The 18,594-nt window shown below is 41.3% G+C and overlaps 2 protein-coding genes across 2 annotated transcripts; one reads left to right on the forward strand and one right to left on the reverse strand.

Moving 5' to 3' along the window:
• Window positions 1-7,970: 7,970 nt before the first annotated feature.
• RPF1 (ribosome production factor 1 homolog) lies at window positions 7,971-13,343 on the forward strand. The gene is made up of 9 exons (XM_066555637.1): window positions 7,971-8,148; window positions 8,231-8,287; window positions 9,336-9,416; window positions 9,778-9,873; window positions 10,562-10,715; window positions 11,250-11,332; window positions 12,194-12,375; window positions 12,462-12,588; window positions 12,951-13,343. The coding sequence occupies exons 1-9, from the start codon at window positions 7,993-7,995 to the stop codon at window positions 12,990-12,992; spliced, it is 978 nt and encodes a 325-aa protein (XP_066411734.1). The 5' UTR covers window positions 7,971-7,992; the 3' UTR covers window positions 12,993-13,343.
• Window positions 13,344-13,511: 168 nt separating this feature from the next.
• On the reverse strand, window positions 13,512-18,014 carry GNG5 (G protein subunit gamma 5). The gene is made up of 3 exons (XM_066555638.1): window positions 17,849-18,014; window positions 16,598-16,753; window positions 13,512-14,523 (listed from the first exon to the last, which is right to left on the reverse strand). Exons 1-2 carry the CDS (start codon window positions 17,927-17,929, stop codon window positions 16,628-16,630), a joined length of 207 nt encoding a protein of 68 aa, XP_066411735.1. The 5' UTR covers window positions 17,930-18,014; the 3' UTR covers window positions 13,512-14,523; window positions 16,598-16,627.
• Window positions 18,015-18,594: the final 580 nt, after the last annotated feature.

The following is an 18,594-nucleotide window of genomic DNA, read 5'->3' on the forward strand; positions in this document are numbered from 1 at the left end:
TAGCACTTTTAAATGTCCAAAAGAATGCACATAGTTTATTAAAAAATACAGTTACTGAGAGTTTGTAACATAAAAGAGAAAGAAATCTTGTAAATCTTTATATTAGCCCACCAGTCTGTCTTCACATTTTGGAAGTACTACTTGCACTAGCATTTGTTTTTATTAGCTTCAATAATTTTGCATTTGATGTTTTTTTTGATCACTGCCAAATACAGAATATGCTTTCCAGAAAATTATACTGAGGTGAACGCACAACATTGAAATATCAGTCTTAAAGGATTTGATAAACCAATAAAGAAAGAAAATCTTATCAGGGGAAAGGGGCTTGGTAGCTTAAATAAAAGAAATACTGCAATTCTAATGACTATTAATCAAAATATAGCAATACAAACAGGAAAAAAAGCCCAACTTTATTGTAGCTAAAATGTAGCCTGTTAAATTACTTTAAAGTCCATTCATTGCAGTGTCTATCCCCCTACCATATGAATATTATGGAAGATATTCTACAATTCTTATAAAACATTTGAAAGAGCTTTTTCTACTTCATTTTGAGTTTTCATAGCATCATGGGTTTTCAGGCCAGAAGAAAGCACCACAAGTCTCCAGCCTGACCTTTTGCATGGTACAGGTGATAATTAGATTGAGGGATGTGTCCTTTGGGAAAAAATCCACCACCTTGGTTTATAGATTTCGTGTGAAAAAGAATACTTCACAGGCCTATGTATCAATTTGTTTCCCAGGGTATAGTTAATCCAAGGGGTTTTCTGTTTGTTTTGATTTTAGTTTTAATCAAAAAAGATCTCTTGACTCAGTTTTTAAACATTGCATCTTCTAAAAGATTTGTCTGTTAAACTGAAGATTTCTATGATTATTCTCTTTATTTATGTAATTTCAGGTGAGTTAGTTCTTCCCTGATTCATTGATGGGCCAAAGAGATGAAGCTTTTTAAGTCTCTTTTGTAAAAAGGGTTTCTAGATCCCAAAGGAACCACATAGTTCTGCTTAACCAGTTTCTCAGTTTTTGCCTCAGTATCAGGGCAAGACCTACTGTTCCACCAACAAAATCCCCATTGCTGCAGTGCTCCCCACATTTATTCACTAGGATGGCATTTCTGTGTGTCCCTAACTGCATTTCTACGTCACTCCTTTTCATGATGCAGCCCTCCCTCAGGTAAATAAATTACATTTTTCTTTTCTAGCAATATTAGCCTGCACTTAACTATCCTAAAATGCACATTGTTCAAGTTAACTCACCTAGATACTGGGAGCAATGTGGATTAATTTCTTATCATATATCACTTTACAGCTTCTGTTTCTTACAAAAGATTATCTTAAAATTTGTAAAATAATTAGTATCTGTTACTAGCTATTTATAAATACTTCTCACTTATTAATAATGCCAAGTAAAAAAATGATCCTGACTATTTTTCTCAATTTAAAATGCAAAGTATATACTAAGAGCCTAGTGTAATATAGCCAGACACTGAAATGTATTGAAACAGAGGAATATTTAAGCAGTATTTTGCTTATTCTCGATAAAATGTGTGTTGATACCATGGAGTTAAGAGCAGTCTTCAAGGGAAAGGGAATGACAGTTTCAGTTGACACCTTTTACTTTGTAATAAAATAATCACCTTATTTCTGTAGTAGCACCTACAAATTATGTTGCAATAATTTTGAACAAGGAGAAAATCCTTTTCTATCTGTGGGCAAACTGTGTGCAGAAAAAGAAGCAAAATTATTGGTTATACCAACTCTTTTTATTTCAGCAAAATTATTCCACTACTGCACAAATATGCCTTAATATAAAATAACAGAAATTTAATAAATAAAATGAAAACACAAGGTAGCATATTCTGAGAAATATCTGCCTAGAAATAAGTCATACTCTAATCTTGGATTAACTCCTTCTTTTTCCATACATAAAGGAGTGTTTTATTAAGGCAGCCCAAGCTATGTGTAATTGCACCAGCAGAAAGATACAAGCATCACTTTCTGCAAAGAGAACCACACCTCCCAAGAAACACAAGTTTTTCTACATACCCACAAGGCTGATGAAATGTTGCCATTGCTATCTTCTCTTTTACAGGATAATTCTTTAGCAAAGGGTAGGGATCTCCAGAAGCAGCACAATGAATTCAGCAAAATACCATGTTGAAAACAGTAGATGCTTCTTCAGTACTTTGCCATAGGTAACTATTAGATAAACTTCTCAAAAAGTCTAATTGTGTCAAAACACAACTTTATTGTCCATAGAATTTCTATTTGGGGAAGTATTCCAGTTTTCTACAGTGGACACTTGAAACTCTAGCAACCGCCATTATCTTTTTTTTTTCCAGCTTATATACAATTAATGTATTATCTAATATTTATAATCTACTAACCAGAAGTGCTGACACACTTGTAGTAAATCAAACACCCAGTACTAGCCAGGCCAATCTGTCCAGATTAAGATAATGACCAGCTATGCCATCTTGATAAGTCTTGTGGGAAAAAATTATTATGTTGGTTATAACCACATGTTTACTACTGTGTTGACATCCATACATAAAGTCTTTTTTTTTAAACTCAAGTGAGTTGAAAACTGGACACTCATATGCAGCAGAATATGGAATTCCATAATTTTAAAATAATACATTTGCAAGGGTTTTTTGGAAGAATTCCTTATAAAATGCCTTCTTTTTAAAATCCTCTCCTTTGCTTAATTCTTCCTTAGATTGTGCAAATCTTGCTCAGTCAGGCTTCCAAAAGCTTTGCTTCTTTTGCTTTCTCACACGCACATAACCACAGACACGCTCTGAGACGTTTGACACAGAGCACTTGGACACATCCTACTCTTTGCACAGTGTTTCAGCAAGAACGTTGCACCAGGAGCTGCTGCAGCTGCAAGAAGAGCAGGAGGGGAGAGCCAGGGAGCTACAGCTCTGTCAGCCTCAGCTCTGTCCCCAGCGTGAGTGTGGAGCAAACACTGCTGGGACACATTTCCTAGCACCTGAGGGACACAAAGGTGGCTGAGAACAGATGGTGCAATGTGGCCTTGCCAAGGGCAGACCTTGGATGGGAAGACTGGCTCAAGAGGAAGAGCAGTGCGTGCTGTTTACCCTGACTTTAGGGAGGCCTTCGGCATGGACTCCCACAGTGTCCCTGCAGTCAAATGGGTGAAATAGGGAGTGGAAAAATGTGCAAGGTGGATGGATGATCAGCTGGGCTGTGCAGTGAAACAGGTGTTGATCAGCAGTGCTAACTCCACATAAAAGGAGGCTGGTTACTAATGGTGTTCCTCAGGGACCCATACAGGGGCTAAAACTCTTAGTGTCCTTTTAAATGGCATTATCAGCATGTTCAGATGTGATTGATACTTTTTGTGAGCAGGGGTGTCAATACTCAGGAAGATAAAGCTGCTATTCAGAGGGGTCTTTGTTCTTTTTTACCTTTGTTTTCTTTCTTAAACCTAGGACTTTTTACACAAAAGTGTGAAGATTGTAAAGAAGCTTTAAAAAGCAAGAGCACTACAGAATGAAAATTTTAAAAATTCATTTGGTCTCCTTATTGACCCATAGTACACCAAACTTTTTTAAACACTCAGTCTGCATTCCTCATTTGCTCAGTGATGTACCTGAAATCTGGTATCTAGAATGATCCTGAGCATGCAGACATTAATTGTGAATCTAATTGAATATAGTTGTGGTTTGAATGTGTCGTGCTAAATATTTGTAAAATAACCTTTAGGTGTCTTATAAGTGTGTTTGATAAATTTTGTTTTGACAGACCAGTTTAATTTTCCCATCTGTATAATGGACATCATGCCTTCTTTCCAATAAGCATCTTAATGTTTGTACACAGCTCAGGTATTGTAAAGAAGAGCAACCCAGAAAAGCATACGAAAATAATTTTTTTGGTGTTGTGTTATGGGATGAGGACAGGGCGTTGAGAGCATATAGTAAGATCTAGTGTTCATCCTGAAATATTAAACAATACCCAACTTTATTGTGCATGATACCCATTTTATCCATTAGAGAGATTGCCCTGGGTGACTGAAAACACTGAAATTAAAAGACTGTAGGTAGACAAGATCCACTAAGGAATGCAAGCCTGTAAGTCTCAAACAGATGATCCTGAAAAACTACCCACACACTTCCTGCATAGTCACCTGGCAATTTAGTGAAGTTCACTCCTGGAGAAACAGCTCTGGGTATGCCTGAGTCTGGGAACAAAGTGGAAAGAGCTAAGCAGTTCAGCATTTATTTTGTGCTTATGCCTAGCTGGGTAAACAAGAGACTGTTCCACAGTGGAGGCCCCAGATGGCTTGGTACAATAACACTTACCAAGCACCAGCGGCTTAGGCTCTCAACAAAACACAATTGCAGGCTTTCTCTCAGAAAATGATGGTGTGGATGTCCACCTGTCATAGGACAGCATATCGTGGTGGGCCCATGCCCAACTCTTTCCTCAGCAGAAGAGAAGTGGGCTCAAAGACAGATTCTCCTGCCACAGGAGCATCTCCCACTACTCTGACTGTTCCACCCTGGTGAGGCCACGTTGTCCATCCTTCACTGTGCTAAAAGCCCAGCAGAGCACCAGGCCAGGAGCGTAGAAGGAACCAGATTCTTCAGCTCAGAGATGAGAGCATACACAGAGAAACTGAGGCTGGTTACAACCCATTCTCTATAACTTGTTTTTTGTTGTGTAACTTTTAAAGTAAACTACAGGGAGAATACTGAGATCTGGCCAGTAGTCAAATTTTGTTTCCCTTCAGAAGGAGAGTGCCCAGCCTGTCTATTTGATTCAGCATTTTCTAGATCTTATCTGACACACAGCAGTACCTTCAGCTGGAAGAATGAAGATACTTCTCACCTCAGAAAAACCTGCAGGCTTGTGGTTTCAGTGTTCCATTGACAGGTAAGATGATAATCTCCAGAGGCTGGAAAGTCCTGTCTTCTGTATCCTTCTTCAACTCTTCAACTACCAGTTAAGCAAAGCCACTATCACTGACTCTGCTACACATTCCATGGTGTTCAGCAGCCCCTGGAACACCTCCCAGAGAGAAGCTGTGAGCATGAGGGGCCCGCTGAGGGTTCAGATGTGATCAAAGCTGCTCTGCAGTCTCAAGGCTGAGGTGTTTACAGGCATAACAAAACCAGACCTTTGGGGTACCACTTCATTATCTACACAGCACTGTGAAGGGAAAGAGACAAGTAGTATGTGCTCTCAACCTTCAGGAAAACAAATTTAAAAAAACCAAACCAAACAAAACAGGAAAATAGCAAAATAGTGGTTATTACATAAAAACAAACAAACAAAACCCAACCCAACCAACCAAAACAAACAAACAAACAAAATAATAAAAAGGACAAATAAGAAAACCCCACACCTCTAAAACAGTTCTCTGAATTATTGAATCCAAAGGTACCTTACCCTCTTTTCTCACCTCTTTCTACATTTTCTTACTTAATTTCCCCAGATGAATTTTTGTCATTTTGACTTAATCTCAAAGTGTTTTTTCAATTTTTTGAAATGACAGAAGAGAAAAAACAGTGCTCCATTGATACAACTTAAAATGATGCTTCACTACTGAGCTGGGTTAATTTACAGAAGTTTTCCTCCAAAATTTCTAAGTGCTGACATGGAATCAATGTCTTCATTCATCACTTTTCTATAGAGAACTTGCTTGTTGAGGGGTTTTGTGTGGGTGGGGGATTGTTTGAGTTTTGGTGGTTTTTTCCCAGTTGTTTTGTTTTTAACCAAGCAGCTTCTTCCAAAAGATTTTTTACCTTCCAAAAGGTTTTTTTACAATGCTACCTGAGTTGTAAAATAAGAGTATCCTGGTAAAAATGTTATTTGCACAGAACTGAGTTCATAGCTGAGAAAGACCTCGGAACTTCTATGAAGAAACTAAAGTAATACTATGCATGCATTTATTAGTTGGGCCTTCTATTGAAGTTATAATTGTACCTTGTCAGTGATATCTACCAAATCCTCAGTGTGTTTCTGGTGTCTTGTCATTGTCCCTCCCCTGCCCTAGGAAGTTCTTGTATCATTGTGTATCATTATTTTGTTCCTCTGAGTCCTTGGAAGAAAGGTATTTGAATAATATTAGGAGATGGTCATCCCTCTTGCTAGGAGGGAGAAAGATAATATGTTTTTTCCTCTTGTATGCAGTCAGTGATCCCAACAAAAACAGCATTGCAAACTGGAACTACAAACAACACAGAACTCCCTGTATGCTCTGCTAATAGCAGTGATGAAAATCTCTGCTAATGACTTTGAGAAATAACCTTGCAACCTCTGACATCTGCATCAGCTAGAGAGATAAAGTTACGGCAGTCCTTGGTTAACATATTCTCAACAAAATCCTCTCAACCTCAATTACCATGGAAACTACTTATCCTTAAGGCAGTAAGGATAGCTGAAATATTTTCTCTTGACAAAAATGAGAGCGAGGCCAGAAATATATGGGATTGTGCATAATGAGGCCTTTGGTCTTTCCTTTCTGTGTTAAGCAGAAGTAATCTCAGTGAAGCAAGTTGAGTTGCAGAACAAAATTTGTTTATAGGACAGAACAAGGCTTAGGACATTCTCTATTATTCTGGTTATTTCTAGGGTTTTTTTTCATTATCTTCCTACGTTTATGTTAACAGATTTCTTTTTCCCTTTACTAGTGAGAGAAAGACATAGTAAAGACAAAATGTACTTGTATATAAAATTAGTAGACATCAAGCTTTGAAAAAATGCTTGGGACAAATGGAACTAAGCAGTCCCATTGAGGCTCAGAATTTTGCAGTCTAAAATTAAAAATGTCTCCAATTTAGAACAGGTCCCCCCAAATCCCTGAGTACTCAATTTCTATAAACCACTGTGTAGTCTTTGCTGTGCAGAAGCATTTGCACATCTCTAAGCATGAAAATCAGCTCAGGAATAGAAATGACTTTATGTAAATTGAATCTCTAATTTGCTGTAGGAGTTCTTGTTTCATTTTAAGATCAAGTTTTTACAGACTTTAATGGAATAAAACTAATTTTGGGAACATTATCATCAAAACGCCTATGGTTCCTAATAAACAGGTGCTCCCCAAAACTTAAGTCACTTTGAGCAAAGGTCTGAAAGTGTGCACATGTACAGGCACTGCTGGGCCATGATGTTACCTGCAGTAATGTAAACCCATCAATGTGTCACGTTTGCTCAGAGCTTCCCACTTTGACAGCTAACTTGGTTTATAAAAAACACTGCAGCAATAACCCCTATGAAATACACTGATTTTATCTCCAGGTTCGCTGTCTGCTGAGCAATGAGCCCTGACATGTCGTGGGTTGAGAGAGGTGACTGTGCTCTGCACTCAGCCTCGAGTATTGTGTACAGGTTTGGACACCACGATGTAAGGAAGACACTGAACTATTAGAGAGTGTCCAGAGGAGGGCAACAAGGGTGGTGAAGGGCCTCGAGGGGAAGCTGTGAGGAGCAGCTGAGGGCACTGGGTCTGTTCAGCCTGGAGGAGACTGAGGGCAGACCTCACTGCAGTCACAGCTTCCTCGGGAGGGGAAGAGGAGCAGCAGGCACTGATCTCTGCTCAGTGACACTGACAGGACCCGAGGGAACGGCCTGAAGCTGAGTCAGGGCAGGTTTAGGTTGGATGTCAGGAGAAGTTTCTCCACCCAGAGAGTGTTTGGGCACTGCAACAGCTCCCCAGGGCAGTGGTGACCATACCAGCCTGAGAGGTCAAGAAGCGTTTGGCACATGGTATGTGCACACGGGGTGACTCCTGGGGTCCCGTGCAGGGCCAAGAGCAGGAATGATGACGCTCCTGGGTCCCCTCCGCCTCGGAACACCCAGTGACGGCGTGCGCGCCATTCCCGCGCTCCGCTCCGCCCCGCCCTGGCCTGAGCGAAGCCGCCCTGAGCCCGCCGCGCGAACCCCGTGCAGCGCATGCGCGGCACCGCCCGGCGGGGCAGAGGCCAAGGGTGAGGGGCCGGCCCCGCCCCGTAGCGGCAGCAGCGCCATGGCGGGTGAGGGCAGCGGGCCCGGGCCGGGGGATGGCGCCGGCCCGCCCGCCCCGGAGCGGGTGCTCTTCCCGCCCACCTTCAGCGTGTCCGAGATCAAGAACAAGCAGCGTCGGCACTTCATGTTCCTTCGCTGGAAGCAGCAGCAGAGGAAGGTGGGGTGGGCTGCTGCCGCGGGGCGGGGGAGGCCCGGGCCTGGCGAGTCTGGCTAACGGAGCGCTGTTCCTCTGCCCGCAGGAGAAGTTGGCCCTCAAGAAGAAGAGGAGGAAAGAGCGAGAGGCTCTCGGAGACAAAGTAAGAGTTCCGGCCGCAGGAGCCAGTGTGGCGGCGAGGCCGCTCCTTCCCCCCCGCTCGCCAGGGTGAGGGTCCTGCAGCTCTGCCCGGAGCTGGGTCTCCTCAGCTTCCTGAGCCAAAGGGTTTCTCCGCAGAATTCAGGGAAGCGGAGCAGTGAATACCGTGAGGGTGATAAAACACTGCAACAGGATGCCCAGAGTGGATGCCCCATCCCTGGAAACGCTCAAGGCCAGGTTGGAGCGGCCCAGAGCAGCCTGGTCTGGTCCAAGATGTCCCTGCTCACTGCACTGGAATAGATGGCCTTTAGAGGTCCCTTCCAGCCAAACCATTCTATGATTGTATGCGCTCTGTGCTCGCTGGCTGTGGTAGCCTTCAGAGACACTGCTGTCTAGCAGAGACATAACATAACACCACTCCTGAATAGTTGTCTCTGATGTGATTGCTGTGGCACTTTTTTTGATATTATTAGGAATTGTACTCCAATTTTAATTTCTGGGTAGATTAAAACAATCAGAGCTATCCAAACCATGCCCAGACCAATTATCTGCTGGATTCCAAGCCTAACTGTGAGGAAAGGTTTTGCTTCCTTCCTGGACTGATTGAAGACAGTCAGATGTGAGTTCCTGTATTACAATAGTCTCACTAGAGTAGTGTAAGTTAACAGGGTAAACATTAAGGGCTATTAGTCATTAAATTCTAGATATCAAGGTTAAAACGTGTTGCAGTTGAAAGCAGAATCCTTTTCATCTACAGAAGAAATACAAATGGAAAGAAAGTTCCCCTGTTTTTTTGTTTTGTTTTGTTTTGTTTTGAAAAGTGACGTTGTTCCAGTGGTGCTTCTCTGCATCTGATGCTCTCTGGTGTCCCAATAGCTGTGCATATTTTAATTAAAGTTATGTAGCTTCTTTTTTAAAAGTGGCATCAAATAAATAATACTTGAAGTTCTCTATAGAAATACAAACAGTATTGTCATAGTATGAATGTGGTATTTGCAATACATTTAATAATGACATTAATATGTTATGTTAATCAATTTTATGTATTTTAGGCACCTCCAAAACCTGTACCAAAGACTATTGAAAATCAACGAGTGTATGATGAAACCACTGTAGATCCCAATGATGAAGAGGTAACTGCATGTGCTAATAAGTTAACCATTGTTTTTCTGACAAGAGACATAAACTGACTGATGAAACTGAATAATCCCCACTTTCCTGTTAATCTGTTGATTAATTACTTTTTACACATGATGGGTTTACTAAGAGGTGATGTCATTCTTTCACTATCTGTATTTAATAATTGCCATACTGATATTGGTAGTAAAAGCTGCCCGTGTTCATCACACTAGATTCTTAAAAATGTGAAAACCATGTGCCTTCAGGTGATTAATTACAGAATAGATCTTGTGAATTAAAATTTAGATCCCATCGAACAATTGTTCCTCTGGTATTTTGTACATGGTGGATTTAACACAACTTCTGTTCTTCCAGGTTGCCTTTGATGAAGCAACTGATGAATTTGCACCATACTTTAATAGACAGACTGTTCCCAAAATTCTTATTACAACATCAGACCGACCTCGTGGGGTACGTATGTTTTACTTGGAAACCAAATGGTTATAAGATACCAGGGTTTTCATCCTGTGATTGTTACATTAAAACTGAAGATAATAGCATTCACATGGATTTTTTCTGTCATTTTATTTAGTGGCCAACAATAACCTTGTATGTGTATGTAATCCATTGGTTTCTCCAGCACTGTTTGTTTGCTACATAAAAAAAACCCCAAACTTGTGCATGTGTTCTTGTATTGAAATGATCAGCATTGCCTGATTGAAGAGATTACTGACATTTTTGAAAGCCATAAAAGAAATTGGTTTAAAAATAAGAAAAAATACACCTCAAACAGTTGGTCTGAAAACCCAGACATGAGTTAATGAAGAAGTAGTTATATTGTATTTTGAGATTCTGTGAACTTTTTATAAAGCAGTGTCCTTTATAAATTATGAATGTGGAGAGTATGCTTTTTGCATTTTCCTGCTTTTCTATGATGGAGGAGGAGGAAAAAAGTCCTTAAAAAAATCTCTGGTGTACTGCATTCTTTACTGCAAATTTTTTGCACTAACTGAACGAAGTAATTTAATAGCTTATCTTCAAATCTTTAAAGAGATACTGGAAGTAATATCTGCTCAAGGAGTGTAGTTGGAATGACCAACCTTCTGTTCTCCTAACAGCTGAATCCTGCACCCTGCAATTTAACTCCCCTGTTTTGCAGAGAACAGTGAGATTCTGTGAGCAGCTGGCTACTGTTATACCCAACTCACACGTCTTCTACCGAAGAGGGCTGGCTTTGAAAAGAATCATTCCACAGTGCATTGCAAGGGACTTCACAGATTTAATTGTCATTAATGAAGATCGCAAAATACCAAGTATCCTTTTGTGTATTTATCAGGGAAAGGAAACAATTCTGTCGTGTACATCAGAGATCTACTTTATTCTGTTTTCTTTCTCTTCAGTGCAAATTACAGAGCTAAAAATCACTGTGCCAACTTGAGTGTCTGATGGCTAATGGAACTTGGATTGATTAAAGAAAGTGTTGGCACTTTTTGTTGTTTGTAATGCATCGTTAAGCAGTTATTATTTCAGTAAATATAACAGTTTGATTAATTAACAAGTTTTTCTGACCAGGACGATCCATCTTTTTTTTTCTGGCTAGATAAAACATGCCAGATAATTTATGAATTTGTTAAATGAGAAAGCAATAAAGGAGAACCCTTGTTAGCATGTAATGGACATCCTTCAGAAAGCTGCGTAACTAGTTTGGGAATGTATGTTTGAACATACAACAAAACCTTGGGAATAGATTATGGATCTAAACCTCTTAACGTAATACTGCATTTTGCATTGAATATTCCTCTGTAAATTACATGCTTGATTTTACCAGCCTTTAACTTGGTGCACAGATGGTCTTGTTTTAAGTCACCTGCCTGATGGTCCAACTGCTCATTTTAGAATGAGCAGTGTGCGTTTGCGTAAAGAAATAAAGGTGAGACTCAAAAAAATTTGAAAAATGGGTTATCTCTTTGTTAATTATAAATATATCCAGTCTACTTCAACTGTCAAAACTGCATTTTGATATGATTCAGCTTGATCTTGTAAATTTGTTTTTTGGCAAGCTAACAGGAGACTAAGGACTAGTGTATTCCACTTCATAAGCAGCATATTTCCATTTTCAAGCTTATTTGCTGTATTTCTTTAACTGCCAAGTATTTTATAATCTGACAAGTATTTTTAAAATCATATCATTAAATAGCAGATGATAACCTACATCAGTAGGAAATACCACATGTCTAGCATAGACACAATAGGGTATATGAAATCAGCAGTGTAAAAGGTTTCATTAGATGTAGTCTTGAATTTGTCTTGAATTAAACCAAGGTCTTCTTGTTCCTATAGCCCTGTCACCTCTTCTTACTATTGCTTACTTAGCCCTAAGTAATTTGCAGTAAAATGGGTTTTCTTCTTTGAAATAAGTAATCTCTACTTAGTTTTTAATAAAGAAGCCCATATACTCTCAGTCCCATATATCCCTAGTTGGTATGGGGGGAATACTTCTATGATAGGTAGAGTGCATTGTCTACTACAACAGGTTCTGCTAAGAGTAAAAAATGGTGCAGGAGAAAATGTAAAATTATTTGTGTTTTTTTCATTGAATTTATATTGTTGAACCAAAGATCCTTATGTTACCAGCCGCTCCTTTACGTGTTTATGAACTTAGATTGTGTTTGAAAGAATGATTAGGGCGTGGTTTTGGCCCTGTCCTTCTATTTCAAACACCTCTTTGGTAATACATTAAAATCCTTTTGCATTCAGTCTGTTCTTTGCATTCTTGTTACTCTGATTTCAGCGGAAAGGGAAGGAGCCCACGGAACACGTCCCTGAAGTGATCCTGAATAATTTCACAACGCGCCTCGGCCATTCCATCGGCCGCATGTTTGCTGCGCTCTTCCCACACGATCCTCAGTTCATTGGAAGACAAGTAGCTACATTTCACAACCAGAGAGACTACATCTTTTTCAGATTCCACAGGTGACATTTTCCACAATACTCATTTACAAGTGAGAGAGAATAATCTTGTAACTTAATTCCTAATTTTAATTCTTTTCTTCCCCAAGATATATCTTCAAGAGTGAAAAGAAAGTGGGAATTCAAGAACTTGGGCCACGTTTTACATTGAAGCTGAGGTCACTTCAAAAAGGAACCTTTGATTCCAAATTTGGAGAGTATGAGTGGATTCATAAGGTATGTCTTAGTAATGATAATAGTTCTGCTTGGGGAGACTAAATCTGACATGAAATGGAACTAAAAATCTTACCCTAGAAAAGTGGTATAAATGCAGTTCTCAGTGTCAAAGTATTTAACTTAACTATTTAGAGGTGTATTTTAAAAGTCATGCAAAGCAGAAACATCCTGCTGTATTTTAAATAAAAAATAAAAATAGCAAGGACAATGAATGTTAATATACCATAACTACTTATTTGCAACTCTACTGTACAATAGCTACATTTTACTGTCTGCCCTGCTATCAAGTGGAGTGGCCATCCTTGTTTGTTTCATCCTGTTGCATGAACTTGCTGGTAAACAACTTTTCTTTTAAATTTCAGCGTCGAGAAATGGACACAAGTAGAAGAAAATTCCATTTGTAAGTGAAATCTGCCAGTTGCTGGTGACCAGGAATACAGCAGCTGCTTTGAACTATGGATGATCTTAGACTACTAATGAATGATAATGATACTGAACATTAAAACTTTCTACAGCAGCAGATCAAGTAGGATGTGCCTCTCTTCCTTTTTGTAGCCGACATGACAAGGACAGCAACTTTTTCCAGTTTAGCAGGAAAAACTATGGCTGTATTTGAGCAACTTGTCATTTAGCCATCACTAAGGATTTGCCAGAAGTGCTGCTGTGCTGTAGAAACAGACTATGCTTCACAACATCAAAGACAGCAAACATGTTGGTTAAAGAAATTTTCAAAATAAACTATTTCTAGTTTTACAGTTCCGTTTTATTTTTTCAGTTAACCCAGACATCTTTAGTTAATCAGGTAAGAGATAAATATATGAAACTTATTTCTAACTTACAGAATGCTGTTCCTGACAGTACGGGTAGTTTTTCCAAAAAGGTTCTCCTATCCAGAGAACACAGAGAAGGCAGTATGCAATCCATGAAATCCATGGTATTTTATTTCATTAGCATTTTGCATAAAATAGGCATGTTGCTGAAGTTACAAAAACAATATGCATAACTCCTACAGGCATCTCTTCTGTAAGTATCACATTGACAAGAGGTTTGTATACCCAAAGCAGTTTAAAGGATGGGAAAGAACTTGTAAAACCCCTTTACAGGACATTCATAAAGCTATCATTTAAAAATGCTGCTCAGTGACTATGAGGTCTCTGAGCAGGGTTTTCCCCATTAAAATTTTAAAAATGCTTCTTCAGCCTCACAGCAACACTCAAGTTTGTATTATCTGCACATAAACTACTGTTTTGCCTGAAGTTGGCACATTCACTGGCAGCTAAAAGGTCAAGTTTTGTTTGAGCTACTTTCTTTTCATGTACAGCTGTAAGTGCTTTTTCATATTTACCTAATGAATAAGAAGGCACATAGAGTAAGTTATCTCCTAGGGCAGAATTCCTCATTAAGATTAATTTACTCTGTCCTAATGTGATGTCTATGATATGGCCCAGCTGTATAGCTGAATTATAAACAGTCCCAATTTTTTTTCTGTTCTATTTCTGTTATGCTTCTAAGTATGGTACTGCTGGAGCCTCATTGTTCTGAAGGACTGTTAACCCCAGGCAGACTTGCAGCAGCAGAGAATATTTACACTCCTCTCTCTGCTCTCCAGCTGCTACAGAGTGATGCACTGTCTGTGAGGTGCCACCATGCCCAGAAGTTAATCTAATTCTTACAGTAATTTCAAGACCAGACTAAGTCAAGACGCTTTTATTTTTTGCTTGGCGTATAAAACTGATTCCCGTATGAAACAGAAATCCGTAACTAACATACAGTTCATCTGGAGAGGTAGATGGTAAGAAGTTTGACGACAGTAGCACTTTTAGAGTTAGATTTGGCACGTTAAAGCTAAGCTTTTTTACAGACTTCTAACCAGGCCGCTCCTTGAGGCACTCTGCCCATACACACATCTGCAGGTAGGAAAAGATGCTAAAAGATCTGAAAAACAAAACCAAGATCTAGTTAGAAAGGTATCAGCAAATCAAAGAGTACATATTTCAGATTATGCCATGGACAACTGTTAAGGAAAAATATCCTCTTTTTCTACAGCTGTTTTAGTAGTTTAAGAAATAAACTTGAAATGAAGTCATGCCCAAAGATACAATAAGATAATCAAAGCTCTTACAAAAGAACTGAAGCTTAGTGTCTACTTGAAACCGAACTGCTAAGTGAAAGAAGGAGCTGTTCCCAGTCACTTTCTGCTCACCAAAACACCAGGTTTCTACTTTGCCTTTGAAAAGCAGGGAATTTGTTGTGTAACTAACAAATTACACTTCCTCCTCAGTGAGGTGGTGCTGACTGTGCAAACACAAACACTACTGGCTCATCAAGAAAACACAAAGAATCACCTCTTTTCAGGAAGTGCCTGCAACAGATACTGCAAAGTGAAGTAATTTCACATAGAGGTAGTGTAACTAAACCAGAAATTAGTTCCATTCCAAAGGCTGTAGCAGAGAAAGAAGATATTAAGCCCTGTGTATGCAGGTGTGGTGTGAGACAGAGGAAACACTGTCTTCCTACATCTACACCCAGGAATCCAGGAATTTCTTAACCTTGGCAAACCTCGGTGGGAAATTGTACATGTCACAGATTACACAAAGCCAAATAAACTGTACTTAAATTTTCAGTCTATAATGCTTACAGATGATCTGATTTCTTCCTTGGATTAATGCTTACAGCTGAAGCTACACTAGTGTAACATCTGAGGGTTTTTTTAAAGTAACAGCAATTGGCAAAAATTCACAACAGAAGTAACTTTAAAAGCTACAAGAACTCTAAAGCACATTTCAGTTATACTGTTGTAATTCACTGCTCAAAACAATGTGGGATGTAGTTTTGCTGGTTAAATAGTTACAATCAACTTCTATGTTGTTACTATTGTAGCCTTTAAACGTGGTTATTCTGCTAGTACACACATCTGCAACTTTTCTACAGTCTGCTTGTGGGGAGAACAATTTTATCAATCCAATCTGACTGCGGTCACCCTTCTATAAAGCTGCCTAACAGCACAATTTAAATCTAGCAAACTACAGTTCTTTGGATGATAGAAGTCAGCTACACAACCAGAATTTTTCAAGGTTACGACTCACTATGAGATTTGTAAGGATTGTGAACTATGGTTAACTGTGTATCAGGTGCTTTGAAATAACATCTGAGCTCTCATCTCCAACAGATCCACGTCAAGGGGCAACAGGAAAAGAGAACATGGTAAAAGAGAACACGGTAAAATCATCAGGCATTTAATGTGGTCAAAATAACCGAGTTATTGTGACTCTCTGAATTTTGGCAAAATTATTGTGGATCTAAAACTCACCTTTCTAAAGAGGTTAGCCTAAAATCTAGTCACCAAAATGGCAGATGAGTGAGTAGTCTTCCTGGTGATAGCAGTAGTGCTAATGAGCCTATGAAAGCTCTGGAATGAAAATCCAAATGAGTATTCCACTGTTTCTAGTTATTTAAACTGCTACCCCTGTAGTAGCTTACTTGAGTGGCATATGGGCTTTTAAGAGTAAATACTTCTTAAAAAGATCATACTTTTTTCTTTTGGCAGAGAGGGCATCTCCCCCCTCAGTGGTCCATGCTCTTCTTGGGGACCACCACCACTAATCTGTTTTTGGAACTGTTCATTAGAAGTTTAAGAACCCAAGTCTGTTTTATCTGCCACAACTAGGATTCACCACATTAATTTTAAGTGAGAAAAGGGAAATAATACCCTTATAGAGAGGAAGATACATACAATTACTGTTGGTCCAAAGAGCAGCTCAGTAGTAGCTGGTCCCACCATTCTGCTACACAAACTGGTGGAAGCTCTGCACCAGCAAAGTGCTGCTCATAATACCAATGGCCAGCACGTGTCCACTACAGAGCTGTGACCAGAAAAAGGGAGAAAGGACCAAAAATGGGGATCGAGACTAACACCAGCTGCACAAGTCAGATGTTTCTGAGTGCCTTTCATAGAGCCTGTCTCATTTAAATGACAAAAGAGTTTATGAATTGTAATTCAAGAACTTACCACTGAAAGATACTGAAGTAGTTCACATAATTACAAAAAGGAACAAACTTTCTGGGGTCTGAATGGATTTGTACTTGATGATACTCCCGTCAGTAGGGGATCGTGTTGGGCATTCTGCAGGCAGAATTGCTTCAAGTCAGCTGCAGCTTGAGAAACCTAGTTATAATAAAAGCTGGCATTAGAATTCACTGAATGTGCTTTACCGAGGATGTGGTTTTTATGTTGAAAAGTACATAGAATATTACTAAATTATTCTACAATACAGTTTATGTAGATTTTGGGTAATAATTTCATTGTAGCTTTTTTGTTTCTTAAAGACAAGAAGATGAACAATGTAAGAATGAGAACTGATTTGGAAGTTTTAATTTCCATAGTAAACTTTTAAATATGAAGGGTGACGGATGAGCAAGATCTTGGAGATTACTTTATTAAATATATGAAGATCCTTGTTCTGGCATAAACATTTCAAAAATACTGTCTATGGTTTAACATGTTCTACAACACTGAACTTGCATTTCAGGCTCCCTTGGAAAGCCATCCTTATGATGAGATAATGGGGTTCTGAGCACCCTTATAAGGGGTTTTTGGCATGCTGTGCCTTGCTAAAAACTGATCAGTGAAAAATTCTTTGTCTTGCTTTTCTTTGCCGTAACTCTGAACTCATACAATAAAGCGATCGAAGTTTCAAAAAGTTGCATCTTCCGCTGACACTCGGTATCTGCAGTTTGCCCGGTTTCTCTGCCGTGCCAGGCGCGGTCTCGCCCCGGCGCGGCACAAGTTCAATGCACTCGGTGTGCCTGGCAGCGACATCTCCATCTTGCCGTGCCGGGCCAGCCCAGCCTGTTGTGCGCCCCGCCCGGGCGGGCTCCCCGCAGAGCCCGAGGGAAGGGCGCTCCTCGCTCCGAGGGCACGGACGGGCAGGGCGGGCCGCGTACCTCGCCCCGGGGAGCGCTTCGGCTGTGGAGCGGCCCCGAGGGGCGGCGGGGAGCGAGCGGCCGTGCCCCGGGCAGGGGTGGCGGCGGAGCGGACGCGACTACGCTGCCGATCCGGGCTCGCCTCGGCCGGCGAACCCCGACGGAGCCCCGGGAGAAGCCCGGTGGCCGCCGTCCAGCCGGGTCCGCGGGGCGGGGCAGGGCAGGGCAGGTGGGAGCCGGCGGCCCCGGCCCCGGCGCGGCGGGCGGGGCCCCGGGGCGGTGAAATGGCGGCGCGTCCGCGCCGTCCCGTCCCCTCCCGTCGCGGCTCCGCGCTCACCTTCACGCGGGTCACACTGGCCTCCAGGCGCAGCTGCTGCACCACCTTCTTCATGGCCGCCACGTTGGAGGAGCCCGACATGGCGGGGTCGGCGGCGGGCTCGGCTCGGTACTCGCGGCACTCCCAGCTCAACTTTCCGGCGCGGCCACAACTGCCCGGAGCGCGGCGCCTGCGCAGCCGGGGCCGCTCCGTGTGCCGGGACGGGCCCGCCCGCGGGCACGGGAATAACCCCGCCCTCGCACTTTCGTCGTGGGGACTGCCAGGGGAGGCTGCTCTCGCACCGAGGTGGCGAGTCTTGGTGGAAATACCCACTGGGTTCCAGTTTGGGGGTCATTTTGATGTGCAGTGAATGAAGTTCCTTACTTAGTTCGTGCTAGCAGTTTGAGTGTTGACTTTAGCCTGGAGGATCAGTTTTCTACTCCGAGTTCATTGCAGGAAGTGCCCGGGAGCGGCAGTGAAGTGGGGCACGGGGTGACATCAGGTGCAGCATCTTCCCTGTCGGCGGGAGCAATGGCAGGAGCCCGTGCTGTGCCTGCCTGTGGCGGGCAATGACCGGGGCACTGATGGGTGTCACACCTGAGCCATTTGCGGGAGCTTGCAGGTAAAGACACTGCTGCAGGCCCTGTTAGGCAGGTATTTCCCACTGACATGAGGAAATCTTAATTTCACAGCGCCAGAGTGAGACTTGGAAGGTCCGGTCACTGGTGCTCGAGAGCAGGTGAATTAGAAGTAGCTGGGGTAGAGGC

Source organism: Molothrus aeneus, chromosome 9 (assembly GCF_037042795.1).
Source record: "Molothrus aeneus isolate 106 chromosome 9, BPBGC_Maene_1.0, whole genome shotgun sequence".
Taxonomy (NCBI): domain Eukaryota; kingdom Metazoa; phylum Chordata; class Aves; order Passeriformes; family Icteridae; genus Molothrus; species Molothrus aeneus.